This window comes from Dreissena polymorpha, chromosome 3, assembly GCF_020536995.1.
Source record: "Dreissena polymorpha isolate Duluth1 chromosome 3, UMN_Dpol_1.0, whole genome shotgun sequence".
Lineage (NCBI taxonomy): Eukaryota > Metazoa > Mollusca > Bivalvia > Myida > Dreissenidae > Dreissena > Dreissena polymorpha.
Genome location: NC_068357.1, coordinates 140,816,085 through 140,829,630, shown reverse-complemented (window position 1 = coordinate 140,829,630; position 13,546 = coordinate 140,816,085). Strand labels below are relative to the sequence as shown.

At 32.4% G+C, this 13,546-nt stretch overlaps 1 protein-coding gene and 1 pseudogene across 1 annotated transcript; one reads left to right on the top strand and one right to left on the bottom strand.

Annotated features, from left to right (window-relative positions):
- The first annotated feature begins 523 nt into the window (after nt 1-523).
- Nucleotides 524-5,975, top strand: LOC127871698 (C-C chemokine receptor type 1-like). The gene is made up of 3 exons (XM_052414829.1): nt 524-692; nt 4,017-4,110; nt 4,574-5,975. Exons 2-3 carry the CDS (start codon nt 4,048-4,050, stop codon nt 5,777-5,779), a joined length of 1,269 nt encoding a protein of 422 aa, XP_052270789.1. The 5' UTR covers nt 524-692; nt 4,017-4,047; the 3' UTR covers nt 5,780-5,975.
- Nucleotides 5,976-10,295: 4,320 nt separating this feature from the next.
- LOC127872645 (uncharacterized) lies at nt 10,296-12,966 on the bottom strand (annotated as a pseudogene).
- Between the last annotated feature and the right edge of the window lie 580 nt (nt 12,967-13,546).

Sequence of the window (13,546 nt, the reverse complement as noted above, 5' to 3'; positions counted from 1 at the left end):
TGGTTATTACTATAGGAACATTCTAGACAATATAATTCGCTGTGTAATTGTTCCATATGTCATTTATTTAATACACCAATACATTAATACTTGCCAATTAGCATGTATTGAACACGGAATCACTCTTTCGAAGACACATTACTTTGTACATAAACAAACTAATTAGTTGCAAGTTACCGTGTTACTCGCTCAATTACATTGTGTACTTTTTCTTTATTGCTTTAATGACATATCATTGTAGCGAAAGTAGTAAATTGCAAGTGGTTAAATATATGATATATATTACTTTTAGCCATAGTATGTGCAAAGTTAGCTGAAATTGCCGTTATTATTATAAATCTTTCATAAACGTTTTAATTGTTTTTAGATTATAGAACACTTTGAATCATAAATATTCCATTAAAAATAGCGATGCAGCGAATACATTGTAGCTTCTGCTCATATTAATATTTTAACTGGAAACATCTCATTCTAAAACATCTTAATCTACATTAACATTGATACGCACTTGTTGATACCAAACTGTTTTAAATAACCTAATATCTGAGGGAAATGCTCGCTATAATCGACGTAAATCTCTCGTCCTCCCCGATAAAAGAATAAATTATCGTACAGGCGTGCGAGAAACTCATGGATCTTCATTACTCTAGCCGCATTTTAAGGGAAGTGAGTGGATAGGAATGTTATGCTAGGTATGGAACAATTTATTACATTTTAATGGAAATAGTTTTATTTGTTCATGATAAAACATAACCGTATATAATAAACTTTAAAATGTAATGAATTGTAAAGCATATTTTTACAACATGCACGCCACGAGATAAGTTGTAGATATTATATGCGGATTTTGCACTTTGTGCAAATGAAAGTAAAATAATACTTATAATGATGATGATGATAATAATAATAATAATAATAATAATAACAATAATAATAATAATAATAATAATAATAATAATTATTATTATAACAATAATAATAATAATAATAATAATCGTAATCGTAATCGTAAAAACAATTAAATTAGTAGTAGTATTTAATAATAGTAAATAATAATTATGATAATAAATAATAATAATAATAAAAATAAATAATAATAATAATATTATTATTATTATTATTGTTATATAATATATAATACACCATTTGCCGACATTCATACACTGGTTTAAAAATGTTTTTGTAAACGAAAAACGTTGTTATGCCTAATGATTGGTTTAACTAGGCCACATTAACATTAGTTAAGAAAGCAGATGTTGAACATATTTGAAACATGTGGTGCAATAAAATGAATGTGTTTAAAACGTAATGAAGGCTGAATGGCAACGTTTAATTTGTTTATGCTGAAAATAATAAATTGTTAACGCATTTAAATTCGTAATTATAAATAATTTTAAAATGGTAATGGTTGTGCACGTCAAGAAAAGATAACACAGCATGAGACATTTTAACAGTGACATGTTCCAAATAAATGAAAGATATTTGACAACATATAAAGTAAATTCTGTTTCCAAAACAAATATGTATTTTACAGGTACCACGTTAAAAGCGGAAGCTGACCAAAACCAATCAGTATTGTGCAATCAGTATGAATCTCTAATAAAAAATAATTTCCACTTTAATGTAAATTTGTTTTTGAAATCTACATGACAATCAATAATTTACCTTAGGACATGTGTTTACAAATTTAAACAACGCTCTGCTAGTAGTTAAACACCAAACAGGGGAGGGGGGGGGGGCGGTCGTAAATAGCAAATCGCAATTCCTGTACTGAACTACTGATTGAACTCCAACACAAGTATTTCGTTGATTAAATGAACGCAAAGCACGTCAATTAAGCTCTATCTGCCGGTATGTTCCGAATTGTGATCTATTTGAAAATAGAAAACACGTCGTTTTGACACTGCCTCACGGAATATACGAGACTGTCAAATTGTTATATTTGTGAAGTTTAATTGGAATTGTTATAAGTTTGCCCGAAATACAGGGAAATAAGATATGAAAACACGAATACTAAATCAATCTGAAATAACTGTAAAAGATGATGCACTATATATTGAATATTTCCATCAACTTAACGATTGATAACAAAATTGATGTATATAACCGTTGACAATAAACGCCTTTTGTTATTGAATATTGTTTTATTTTATAAAAAAAATAACATTTGGATTTATTGATATCAATTTATGGATAATATACAAAGTATATTAATTTTGATGCTTGCTTATATGCGAATAAAAAAAACATAATATGTATCGTTAAGTTATGCGTTTTAATTTTATAATAATAATAATACCACATTTATATAGCGCCCTTTTCATACAGTATTGTGCATTCAAAGGCGCTTTACAAAAATGTACATGTATAATAAATAACATTTGTTAAAGCCTCAAATTTAAGTGCACATTCTAACTAATTAAACGTAATACAAGAACTGGCTTTATCAAATGACGATTAAAATAAACAAAACGCCTAATGGCTGTTGTACTGGGCAGTATATTATCATGTGTCTGTTGTAAAGGGCAGTATACTACCATGTGGCTCATGTACAGGGCAGTATACTACCATGTGTCTGTTGTACAAGGCAGTATATTACCATGTGTCTGTTGACCAGGGCAGTATAATACCATGTGTCTGTTGTACAGGGCAGTATATTACTATTTGGCTGTTGTACAGGGCAGTATATTACCATGTGTCTGTTGTACAGGGCAGTATACTACCATATGGCTCTTGTACAGGGCAGTATATTACCATGTGTCTGTTGTACAGGGCAGTATACTACCATATGGCTCTTGTACAGGGCAGTATATTACCAAATACCAATTTTGAGGTAAACAATATAAATAAATACGAATACTTAATCTACATTAAGACTCATATAGATACACACAGTATTTATCATGCAAACCAATTTTGAGGTAAAGAATATAAATAAACACGAATACTAATTCTATATAAAGACTCATACAAATAAAATAAACATTGATACAACTATTGGTTTATGTGAATGCTTGCAAGTGTCGCCTTTTATCAATGAAACATACTTAATTTATTAAAATAAGTAAATAGATTTCGCTTTATTGATATATTTTTGTGAATAATATAAATAGTAAAAAAAATGGCTCTGTACTTATATTCTAATTGCAGATAAATAATAAGTGTTTTTTCGCTAAATTATAATACACTTGACATATACAGATGTGCATATATGAATGTGTTTCTAATTCAACTATTATAATGTATAATAACCTTAAAATATAATATCTTTATCTTCAGTTCTCTATTTGCAACATGCCCGTATTATATATGTTATATGTGCTAGAAGTTTAGCATTATGCTAAATGCAATACGCTGTTGAAAATTGACTATTTTTGTTCAGTATTAACACAATTAAGTAGTGAAGTATGTTAATAGAAACGTAGACTAAGTGGTTTTTACTAGATCCCATAAGACGATAAAACAACTATCTCACAGTAATCACACTTTCGCCTCAAACGGTGCATTTAAACACATTAATGACAAGCGTCACGAGAATAAAGAAGTAATAAAAAATAACTAATAAGATTGTACACTATATTATGATTTATCATATGTGTAATTTATTCTTGAAACATGTTTAATTTGATTTCGAAAAATGAGTTGCCTTTTTATAATTTATAACAATTAAGTTGTACATTTAATTTTGTATTTTAGATTTTAGTTAAATAATGTTGTTTTTTTTAACTATGCGTTTTGTTTACAAATACTAAGAAATAAGCGAACCGAGCATGAAAGAATCAATTAACCATTTTTGACCTAAGAATTTGATATACACTTCACCAAGCTAATATCGAAGCTATTTTCGTTAAGGTCTTTATATTTTGCACATACAATCCTATTACTCAATTGTTCAGGGTAAAAGCGTTTACACATAACGCCTGTTGCTGGCCAGCGATGTGGCAATTACGATACCTGATTGGGGTGAATGCTATTTAATACCTGTGTCAGTTATCAATTCAATGTTTATTAGTAAGGTGCTCTGAAATCCACGATAACCAAGCCACGATGTCGATGGAAGATCATGCAAAAGAATTCAACCTGCACTTCAAGCATTTATTTTTCAACAAGGTAATCTACTGCGTGACTTAAACCATGGCGACATTCTGAGCTACATTAGGGTTGACAGTTTTTATTCAGAACGCACTTACGCCTTATTGATAGAAACAGTTATTGCGACCTATAACACATTGCGACCTATAACACATTGCGACCAATAACACAAGGCGACATTTAACACATTGCGACCTATAACACATTGCGACAAATAACACAAGGCGACATATAACATATTGCGACCTATAACACATTGCTTTGTTAAAATTAAAGTGTGACCATTTTTGTATTTTGTACATAAATATATATATATATATATATATATATATATATATATATATATATATATATATATATATATATATATATATATATATGCATGTGTGTATATAAGGTTTAAGAAGAAAAAAATTATTTTATATTTATTGTTATTATGCTATATTAATTACAATCATGCTATATTTATTGTGAATTGCAGGAAAACGACACATCAGAGGCTAGGGGCTTAAATTCGTGGCTGTGCTCTTATGACGTCAAAAACGGCAGCAATGTACCAAACCTCTCGGCTGGCTGCCCGATGTTCCATGACAACATGCGTCAGTTTCTGCTGGACGACTCGACACCGTATACGCCGTCGCCGGAACATCGATTCTTCACCTATGTCACACCGGTAATTGCCGTCTTTGGTGTGGTTGGAAACTCAGTATCCCTAATGGTGTTCTTGTCGAAAAACATGCGCAAGCTTTCTGCCAGCATGTATCTGATCGCTTTGGCAATATCCGACATAATGTCAATTTTGTTGTATGTACTACCTGAATGGCTAAAGCATGGAGAACCGTTGCTCTCTGGATACAGTTGGCCACCACTGCTACAGCAAAATGGCGTGTGTAAGTCTGTTTTATATATTCAGTATATCGCTAGATTCTTGTCATCCTGGTTTGTCGTGTTCTTCACCATTGAACGGTTTATCGGTGTCTGTTTCCCGCTACGCCGAAAAGATCTTTGTGACCCCCGGTCTGCAGCCAGGGTCATACTCGGCGCCGTCGTTGTTGCATCAGCCGGTTGCGTATTCAAACCCGTTCTCAGTGGTTCCTTTCCCACAATCAGCGGCGCTATGCTGTGCACGAGCGACAAGGAACACCAGTACCTCTCCTTCATTCTAGACAGCATATTTGGAGTGATTATTACATTTATTCCGTTCATCCTGATCACCGTTCTCAACGTGTTCATCATACGTAGGCTCGTGGTAAGGAATAAACGTAGTAGACAAATACGCGTCGTTACAACGGAATCAATTATTCGACTGGAATTCACGTTCATTCTTTTGGCGATGTCAATTTGTTTTGTTGCGCTTAACCTTCCATACTTTGCTGTATGGTGCAAACGTTACTGGAAAATACGTCAGATGTTCAACTTGCACATGATGTCGCCGACCACACTACAAAACCATGCCAACCATATAAGCGATCTTGACGACACCCTTCACGTCACAAGGACAATATTATACACTAACTATTGCATAAATTTCTGTCTTTACTCGGTGACGGGGGCATATTTCCGAAAAGAACTAAAGCACCTCTTCTGCAAACGTGACAAAAACATCAGATTGAGCTATGCGCACAGATGTTCGGCGTACAATACAAGGGCTCATTCCATGGCCTCCCCGCAAACCAGTCTCCTTTAATCTACTTTACAAATTGAATATAATGCTTATAGTAATAATTGCTTCTCTTTTTTGTGTTCCCTTGTGTAAATGAACTAAACTTATGTCAACTTCAAAACATATTCCAATTAAACTGTATAACTTGTTATGTATATAGCCAGAAAGAACTAATGTCTTATAGTTGATCTCGAATTGTACATTAAATGTATGTACCAAATGTTGTTTGAAAAGTCTACTTCTGTTTTTGAAAAATCATAATTCAAAACGAGACAAATGAATGTCCCTTAATGTTGTACAGTTTGTATTGTTCTAGTTTCATTTTACTCATTAGAAAATGTGTGCCTATCATTTGATAAATAATCATTGACTGTAACTGATATCGATAATAGTTTAAACATAACAAATCCAGACATCATTTACATTACTCAACATTCCAGTTTTATTTTTTAGATTTGCTTTACTTCTCATAAAGCAATCGCATATTGATGAATATTTACTTTTAATGGTGCCTTTTCACGTTTTAATAAATTGAAAAATTATGATATTTGGTAGCAAATAGTAATACGGAACATTAACCATGATCTAAAATATCCAGTATATGCATCTTTTGACGACTTCAAAACCTGAAAATAATGAAGCGTTGCAACACGAAACGATTGAATAATTTGGAAACTTCTGTTGATGTCGTTATATTTTGTGAAACTACGAGGATTTCTTATATAAAGTACAAAATACATCCCCTTATAGCATGGGCACGGATGGCCGAATGGTCTGAGTGGAAGACTTATAGTTTGGGGTTACATTTTTCTTTTTTAATTGTTTTCTTGTTTTTTTACTGGAGATTTTTAGGTCCGATGTTTAAATTAATCAATATAAAGCATTTCATGACAAACTTAACTACATGCCGAAATATGTGAACAGGCGCCTTAAAAGCAAATACAGAATTTTAAATTGCACTACATGGATGAATTGTGCATGCGTTCATCTCTAGAACTAAACTCCAGATTTGAGAATAACACGAATGTATTAACTGAGGGATCCCGACCTTCGTTGAGGTTAAAAGTAATCGGTTACCAGAGTTATATTCGATGTGTGTTGGGTTTTGCTTAATCAATCGAGAAAATCTATTACTTTATCTCGAGCTAATCGGACACCTTTTTCGTACAAAGCCTTTTGAAAAATTGTGTTTTTTTTAATTTTTAATTAAATATACATCACAAAGCCGCATCATTAAGCCTGATATATTTTACACATCAGTACATTGACGATATCAAGCAAATGATTGAAACCGTAAGCGTTGTATTTTCCCAGAGATATAATAAAAGTTTCCCATTTGGTGGCATAACATAAATTAAGTTAATTTAATCATGCTATTTTTTTATTTTAGTATAAACTCATATCGACCATTGAACGTCGTTTTGTTAATGTGTATTATTCAATACCAACTCAACAAGAATTCATTTTTTATCAAGAATAACTCTATTCAGAGTTTGCATTGCAAAAAAGAAACAAAAAAACAAACAAAAACAACTACACGTAATGTGTGAATAGTGGACGTAAGAAAACCTTTTTTACAGTAGATCTACCCGTACATGTAAATACGCCTTATACTATAGTTCTAAAACGTTAATAGCTTTACTATGTATTTGTAAATTGACCGCACTTTGAATATTTACATCGGAAATGAGTACTTAATGTTTACTCAGTTTACACCCTATGTTTGTTGTTTTTTAGTTTAATTGATCGCTAGCGCTATTTAAGGACAACTCTACCAATAACATCCGTTTAATTTTTTTTTTTCATTTTTAGCGAAAAACTAATTAAAAGAAACGAATCAAGCATATCAAGTGTATACTTTATCGAAATATCAGATCCGGGTGCGGCAAAAATAACGAAGTATTGTCAGGAAATATACCCATTCAGTTTGCAGCATTATTCGTGATACATTGTTTTTATATTTACTGAAAGTATTTCAGCATATAATATAATTATAGAAGGAAAAATTGGATCCCCTTGACTATACCTTTGCCTATTGAAACTGTTTTTTAAAGCAATCCAATTAACTGTACCTTTTTGTATTTCACAGAAAATTCGATTCTACAATTATCCCATTATCTAAAATAATTATAAAGCTATGCTCTTAACAGTCAGACGAGAGCTTGTCAAAAATTTTTTTTAAATGATTATAAGCACTCTGAGACCTTTAATTGTGTACACCACACAGCAATAACGCTGTTGCTCCAATATATCGTCCACAGACAAAGCCGTTTTGATGTTAGGAAATAAAAGTAAGACGATTTTTAAATGTATTGGCTACGGAATCAATACTAATTCTTGCACTGTATTTAGTATTCATTATATCTTACGTTTTGGGTTACAGGCAACCCTGTTCCTTTATAGATATGGCGAATACTTAAAAAAAATCGAGACTCAGTTGTATTGGCTTATTTGTCACTAGGACTCGGAGGACCAAGAAATTAAAGAATTGTGCGGGCTTCTTTGCTCGAAAAGGATATTCATTGTACAAGTGACTGGTAACCAAGAATCATTAGGGCTTCTTTGCTCAATGATTGAGTTACATCAACCAGCTGTCTTTTAGTCACGCTTAGGCCCTCTAGTTGTGCCTTATAGTCACACTGTAATTTTAACCTTCAAGTTGTGTCTTATAGTCACACTTGGTCAGTCTATTTGTGACTTGTAGTCACGATAGTTCAAATAAGGTTAAAACTCAAAAGAAGTGTCCTTAAGGGTAACAGGTGACTAAAAGCTGTGGGATCCGACAGCCAGAGTGCAGAAATATCCTTTTACGTATCCTTTTAGTTAATGAAAAACAGTGTCTTTATGTTGCCAAATATTTGCTCATAATATCATTATAATTATTGTCTTAACCCTAGTTATATCAATTTATTACATAATATTTTACTTTTACTGTGTTTTAATAGTGTAGCCGGTATTGTTTTATTGCTTAAGTTTCTTACAGCATTATTATTTATATCACACATATTTAGATCATTAATCCTTTAATTAATGCTGCATAATATTATCAATACCTCTTATTTTTAATCAATTTTATGTACATATATATGTTTTGTACAACGCCATTGAATATAGTTATATAAATAGGCGTTTCATAAAATTAGCAAGTTTCAATTTTCATACTTCTTAGAACGAAACTTTCAATTTAATTCTAATACGCTAACATATGTTAAAAACCATATGACCCGGAGTTCTTATCGTTTTTTATGTTCTGTGAGTTTTCGATAAGTCTTGTATTCATCTTGTATTAATCCGAACAGGTAATTTAATTGTTCATTTGAAGCTTTAGAAATATTATTATTTTTTAATCATTAAAAAATATATCATCAGTTTTTGTTTTCCATTTTTTATATGCTGTTTGTTGTGAACAATTTTCTCTGTCTTTATCGCTTTCATAAATTGATTTTGTTTTATTTTTTTTCTCAAGAGAACAGACACAATTTGACCGCTTCAGCAAGTTGAACCTACTGTCTTCACCATATAATAATTGTGTTCAAATATATTTATATAGTTCTTCAAATATATTAACAATTATATTGTTATCAATTGCATATAAAGTTTTTTCATTTTAGACAGGTAGATTATATTGCTTCTTTTCGATTGTGCTAATCATACGGTTAAAGTATAAATATATAATGAAGTAACGATATATTTAACCTTAACAATTAGTGTAGTAAAGTAATTTAAAAAAAAATCATGTCTTGCTTAATTTAATGGAAAAGTACGTCGCCGTGTAAATTTCCTGATTAGTATTTATAGTTTATCTGAACGCGTCAGCTCAATTTCGTTTTGCTTAAAAAATATTGTGTTGATATTAAAGCATTGTTCGGAGATATATGATTCTTTTAAATATAAATCTTAAAATTCAGACAACAATGTTGAAATATTAAAAAAATATGGTAATAAAAGTGATTGTACAACTGTTAGCCTCTAAACCTATAAGTTCGTGCAAGTCTGAAAGTTATGTTTTAATAGTTATAATTACTGATAAATTGTTCCTTCTAACTAGAGAATAATAAACAATGAATGTTTTTTGTGTTGTTGTCTTCAACAGTGTATTAAAGAAACCTACGTCTTTAAAATACCAAACACTTTTTTATAAAAAGATTGCGTGTTAACTCATGTTTTTATTTAGATATTTAATATAATTTGACTACCTGTTCATAAAAAGAGACTTGTATCAAGATTATTCTAAACACTGAACAAGTTCTATATGCAAATACATTTAATGTTTTTCACATTAAGAATTATCACCAGATTCTTAGAATACGGAATTTCTAAATTTTGTTTCCACATATTGGACAAGTTCAGGTGATTTCGGCAAGCTGTAATGTATTTTGTTTATGTGCAAAAACAAAATTCTTCAACAAGATAATTCAATATTGGTATCTGCGGTTATTGTTTATACAATAAAATTCATTATGAATACATTACCATAAGTGCAATCCTTTTTAACTGCTTTAACCACATGGTTTCCAGCCTTGTACTTAGGATAGGAGATTCAGTATCTTTTTTCCCCCTGCCTGGTCTCAGCCTGCGTGCGGGTTGCATTTGCCACAGAATGCAAAGCAGCAAGGTGTAGTCTGCAATTTAAAAGTAACATTATTTAAATGAATTACAATATGAACTGAGACACACAAAACAAGTTTGATTGTGTACAGCATCAATGATTATTTAAATTACTTTGTCAGATGTATATCACAAGCATTAAACTAGGGTCAATATAAATACAATATAGATTTTGACCTTAAGTTAAAGCTTCAACAAGCAAAGGAGACACATATTATGTAGTTATGGGACAGGAACAGTGAGTAACATGTACACTTGTAATGTTTTTAATGAGCTATATACCAGGTATTTGTTGCAATAAAAGCATACAAAAACCAAAGTTTATTTACTCATAATGTATCTTATAAGTTTGTAAGAAAAGTGACAGAATATCACCAGACACAGCATGGGGTACTGTGTAGCTTAATATAGCTTAATGTTACGGAATGTCAACCTTGAAATAAAACATGCACATGTATTACTTAATATCAGAAGGACCAATGTCATCAAGTGTACTTAATTGAACATTAAAAAAAGCCTTTTGGACACATTTTTGTTGCTGGATGGACATATATGGTGATTCCAGTATATTCAATTTGCGGATGTCGGGCCTTTCTACCTTTGCTTCATTACTGCATAGGAGAAACTCATGAACTTTGGTGCAAACTGACAAACAACCTTGTGCTGCGCCTCCAAGGCTGATGTCTGCTCAGTGGGTGAAAGCATCCGGATATCCACCACGAAACGTTTGCGTTCTGTTATTAGTAAAAGCTCTTAGTGGAATTTTGAACCTGAAATTTACAAAAATAATTTCTTCTATGCAATGAAATTTTAACGCACCGATGATCCCTGCTATTTCAGAAATAATCAAGGAAGAAAGCGATATACACAAGAGGCTTAAATAAACAATAAGGCCCTGCTATTTAAGGAACGTGTAATTTTACTAGTTTTGCATGTGTATAGGAAGAAATTGAGATGGCTGCAACTGGTTATTATGTGTTGATCTATTTTGTATTCTATAATAAATGTCTTTAACAAATTTAACTTTTCCGTACCAGCCTTTATCCATTTTTTTGTTTCTGTCTATCGGTCCATGAAGACATCTGGGAAACAAGTCACCATGGCCATCATGACGATTCACAACATGGTTCCCAATTGAACGCCACTTTGAAACAACCAAGTCACCGTTTCCCTCACTTGAGGCAGCACAATAATAGAGGTGGTTGGCGATCGACTGCGCCCAATTTCCAACTGCTTCACAACCTTTCTTCTTTCCCATGGTAAGCAGTTTGTTTTTCACACCTTAAACAACACATTTTAGTCTAAGTTGTCGGGAACTTCCAAAGGCCATAAATAACCAAAAGGCCAACCATGTCAACAACATTTTTTAATAATAAGTAGTCAAATATACATAGAGCAGCGTCAGCCTATAAGTGCCTGTCCAGTCGTCTTAAATGGAAATAATCATTCTTTGCAAATGATTGAAATACACACATTGAGCCAATAAAAACAATATTATTTAAAAGTATAACATTATCCTGTATTTCATGAGTCTGAATCACTGACTTGTTGATTAAAAACCAATATGATTACTTTATCAATGCAATATATCATGCATGTTTACATAACCTTTGCCATGTACCATACATCAAACCAGTGGCGAATATTCTCCATTTCTGAACGTGCCTGTCGGTCGTCAGATCAGTAACGCTGATGTGGTTGGTCGCCAAGTTCCTTAGTCCACGTTTCAACCCTTCCAGCTCCATAGCATTGGAGTTTTTAACTTCATTACTCTAAAATACATTGTAATTATAATATATTAATAATTAAGATTTATTTTTAATTTCTTTAAACTACAGGCATTAGTTCAAAGAATTAGCCAAAACACCCAAAATAATATCATTTGCATATTGCGGCATTTGTATCAGTGTATTGGTATGTGACAAAAAAGGCATAACAATATTAAATATCCACTCTAGAGTTGTTGTTGTTGCCACAGATAATGCATACCAAGGCTTCAATACATATTGTACTAGTTGACTAGAATGAGTAGGCTCATTTTTAAAGACAAACTAGATAGCCAATAAAAAAGAAAGTGTGAGTACCTGAACAAGCTGTACATCCAGGACATGGTTCGTCTCAAGATCCATGAGAGTGTACGAGCCGTACTTTGCTGTGTGCCCAGGTGAGCGACACCGAGCATCCCCTCCCAGCCGTACTGATTTTCCGATCCGCATCTCAAACAGGCGTGCTTGTGTCTTTTTCCAGACATTGTCCACCGCTGGCAATATGTAAATGGATTGCAAACGCATGTATGTCCTGTACGACAAAATGGGAACTTTAATGAAACTTAAACAGTTCATGAACTTCCTCAGGCAGACACCACTAAAATACATGGCCCCTGCCACTACCAGGATTTTTTAGTGGTATTCCACATATGTTGGGTGAACTGTCCCATGTTCTGCAATGTCCAGTGCCACATACAGTTGAGGCTCTCAGCTGGCCTCCTCTGGTCGACTTCTTGGTGATGGTGCATCTGTCGCCACACACAGAACACATCAACAGTAGTGGCAGCAGACAGCTTTCATACACTAAGTATGGCCTGTCAGTCTGCTCACTGCACGCTACCCTGAAAAAACATTCTAGATTATTAGGGTTAAGACTATGTAAATGTAATTTATAATTTATTTTACATGTCAGACTTCTTAGACATACATGTATACACCACAGGCACTTTTATATTGTTATTCACTAGGTACTAGATCCCACTTCATTATTTCTTTTTACACAAGCAGTAGATTTTTAAGTTGATGTCATATTGACCAGGGATATTGGATGTCAATGAAAAACCAATGAAATACAAAATATAAAATGTAGATAAAATATAACCAATCTCAATCTGAAAATACAAGACATGAAAAGTATCATACGTTACAATTAGAATTATTTTTATAAAAAGATTGTACATCTCCAGAAAAAAAAGAATCATGGTTCATTTATTCAATGTATTGGGCACAGATGCCCCAACATTCAAGTTTTGCAGGACTTCACTCATAATATGACCTTTGACCTCTAAGTGCAAACAACACCTTGCCTTAAGTTATGATATTTAGCGTTTGTACCATGTTTCTTCAAAATCCGTCAACACATTGCAACCTGATGACTGAGGCATGAAGTTTCACGCAAACAGATAGACAAACATAT

Bases quoted from the DNA above. Each gene is read 5' to 3' on its own strand.
- LOC127871698 (XM_052414829.1), top strand. From the start codon at position 4,048: ATGTCGATGGAAGATCATGCAAAAGAATTCAACCTGCACTTCAAGCAT. The intron at 4,111-4,573 runs GTAATCTACTGC...TGTGAATTGCAG, and splicing joins AGCATTTATTTTTCAACAAG to GAAAACGACACATCAGAGGC.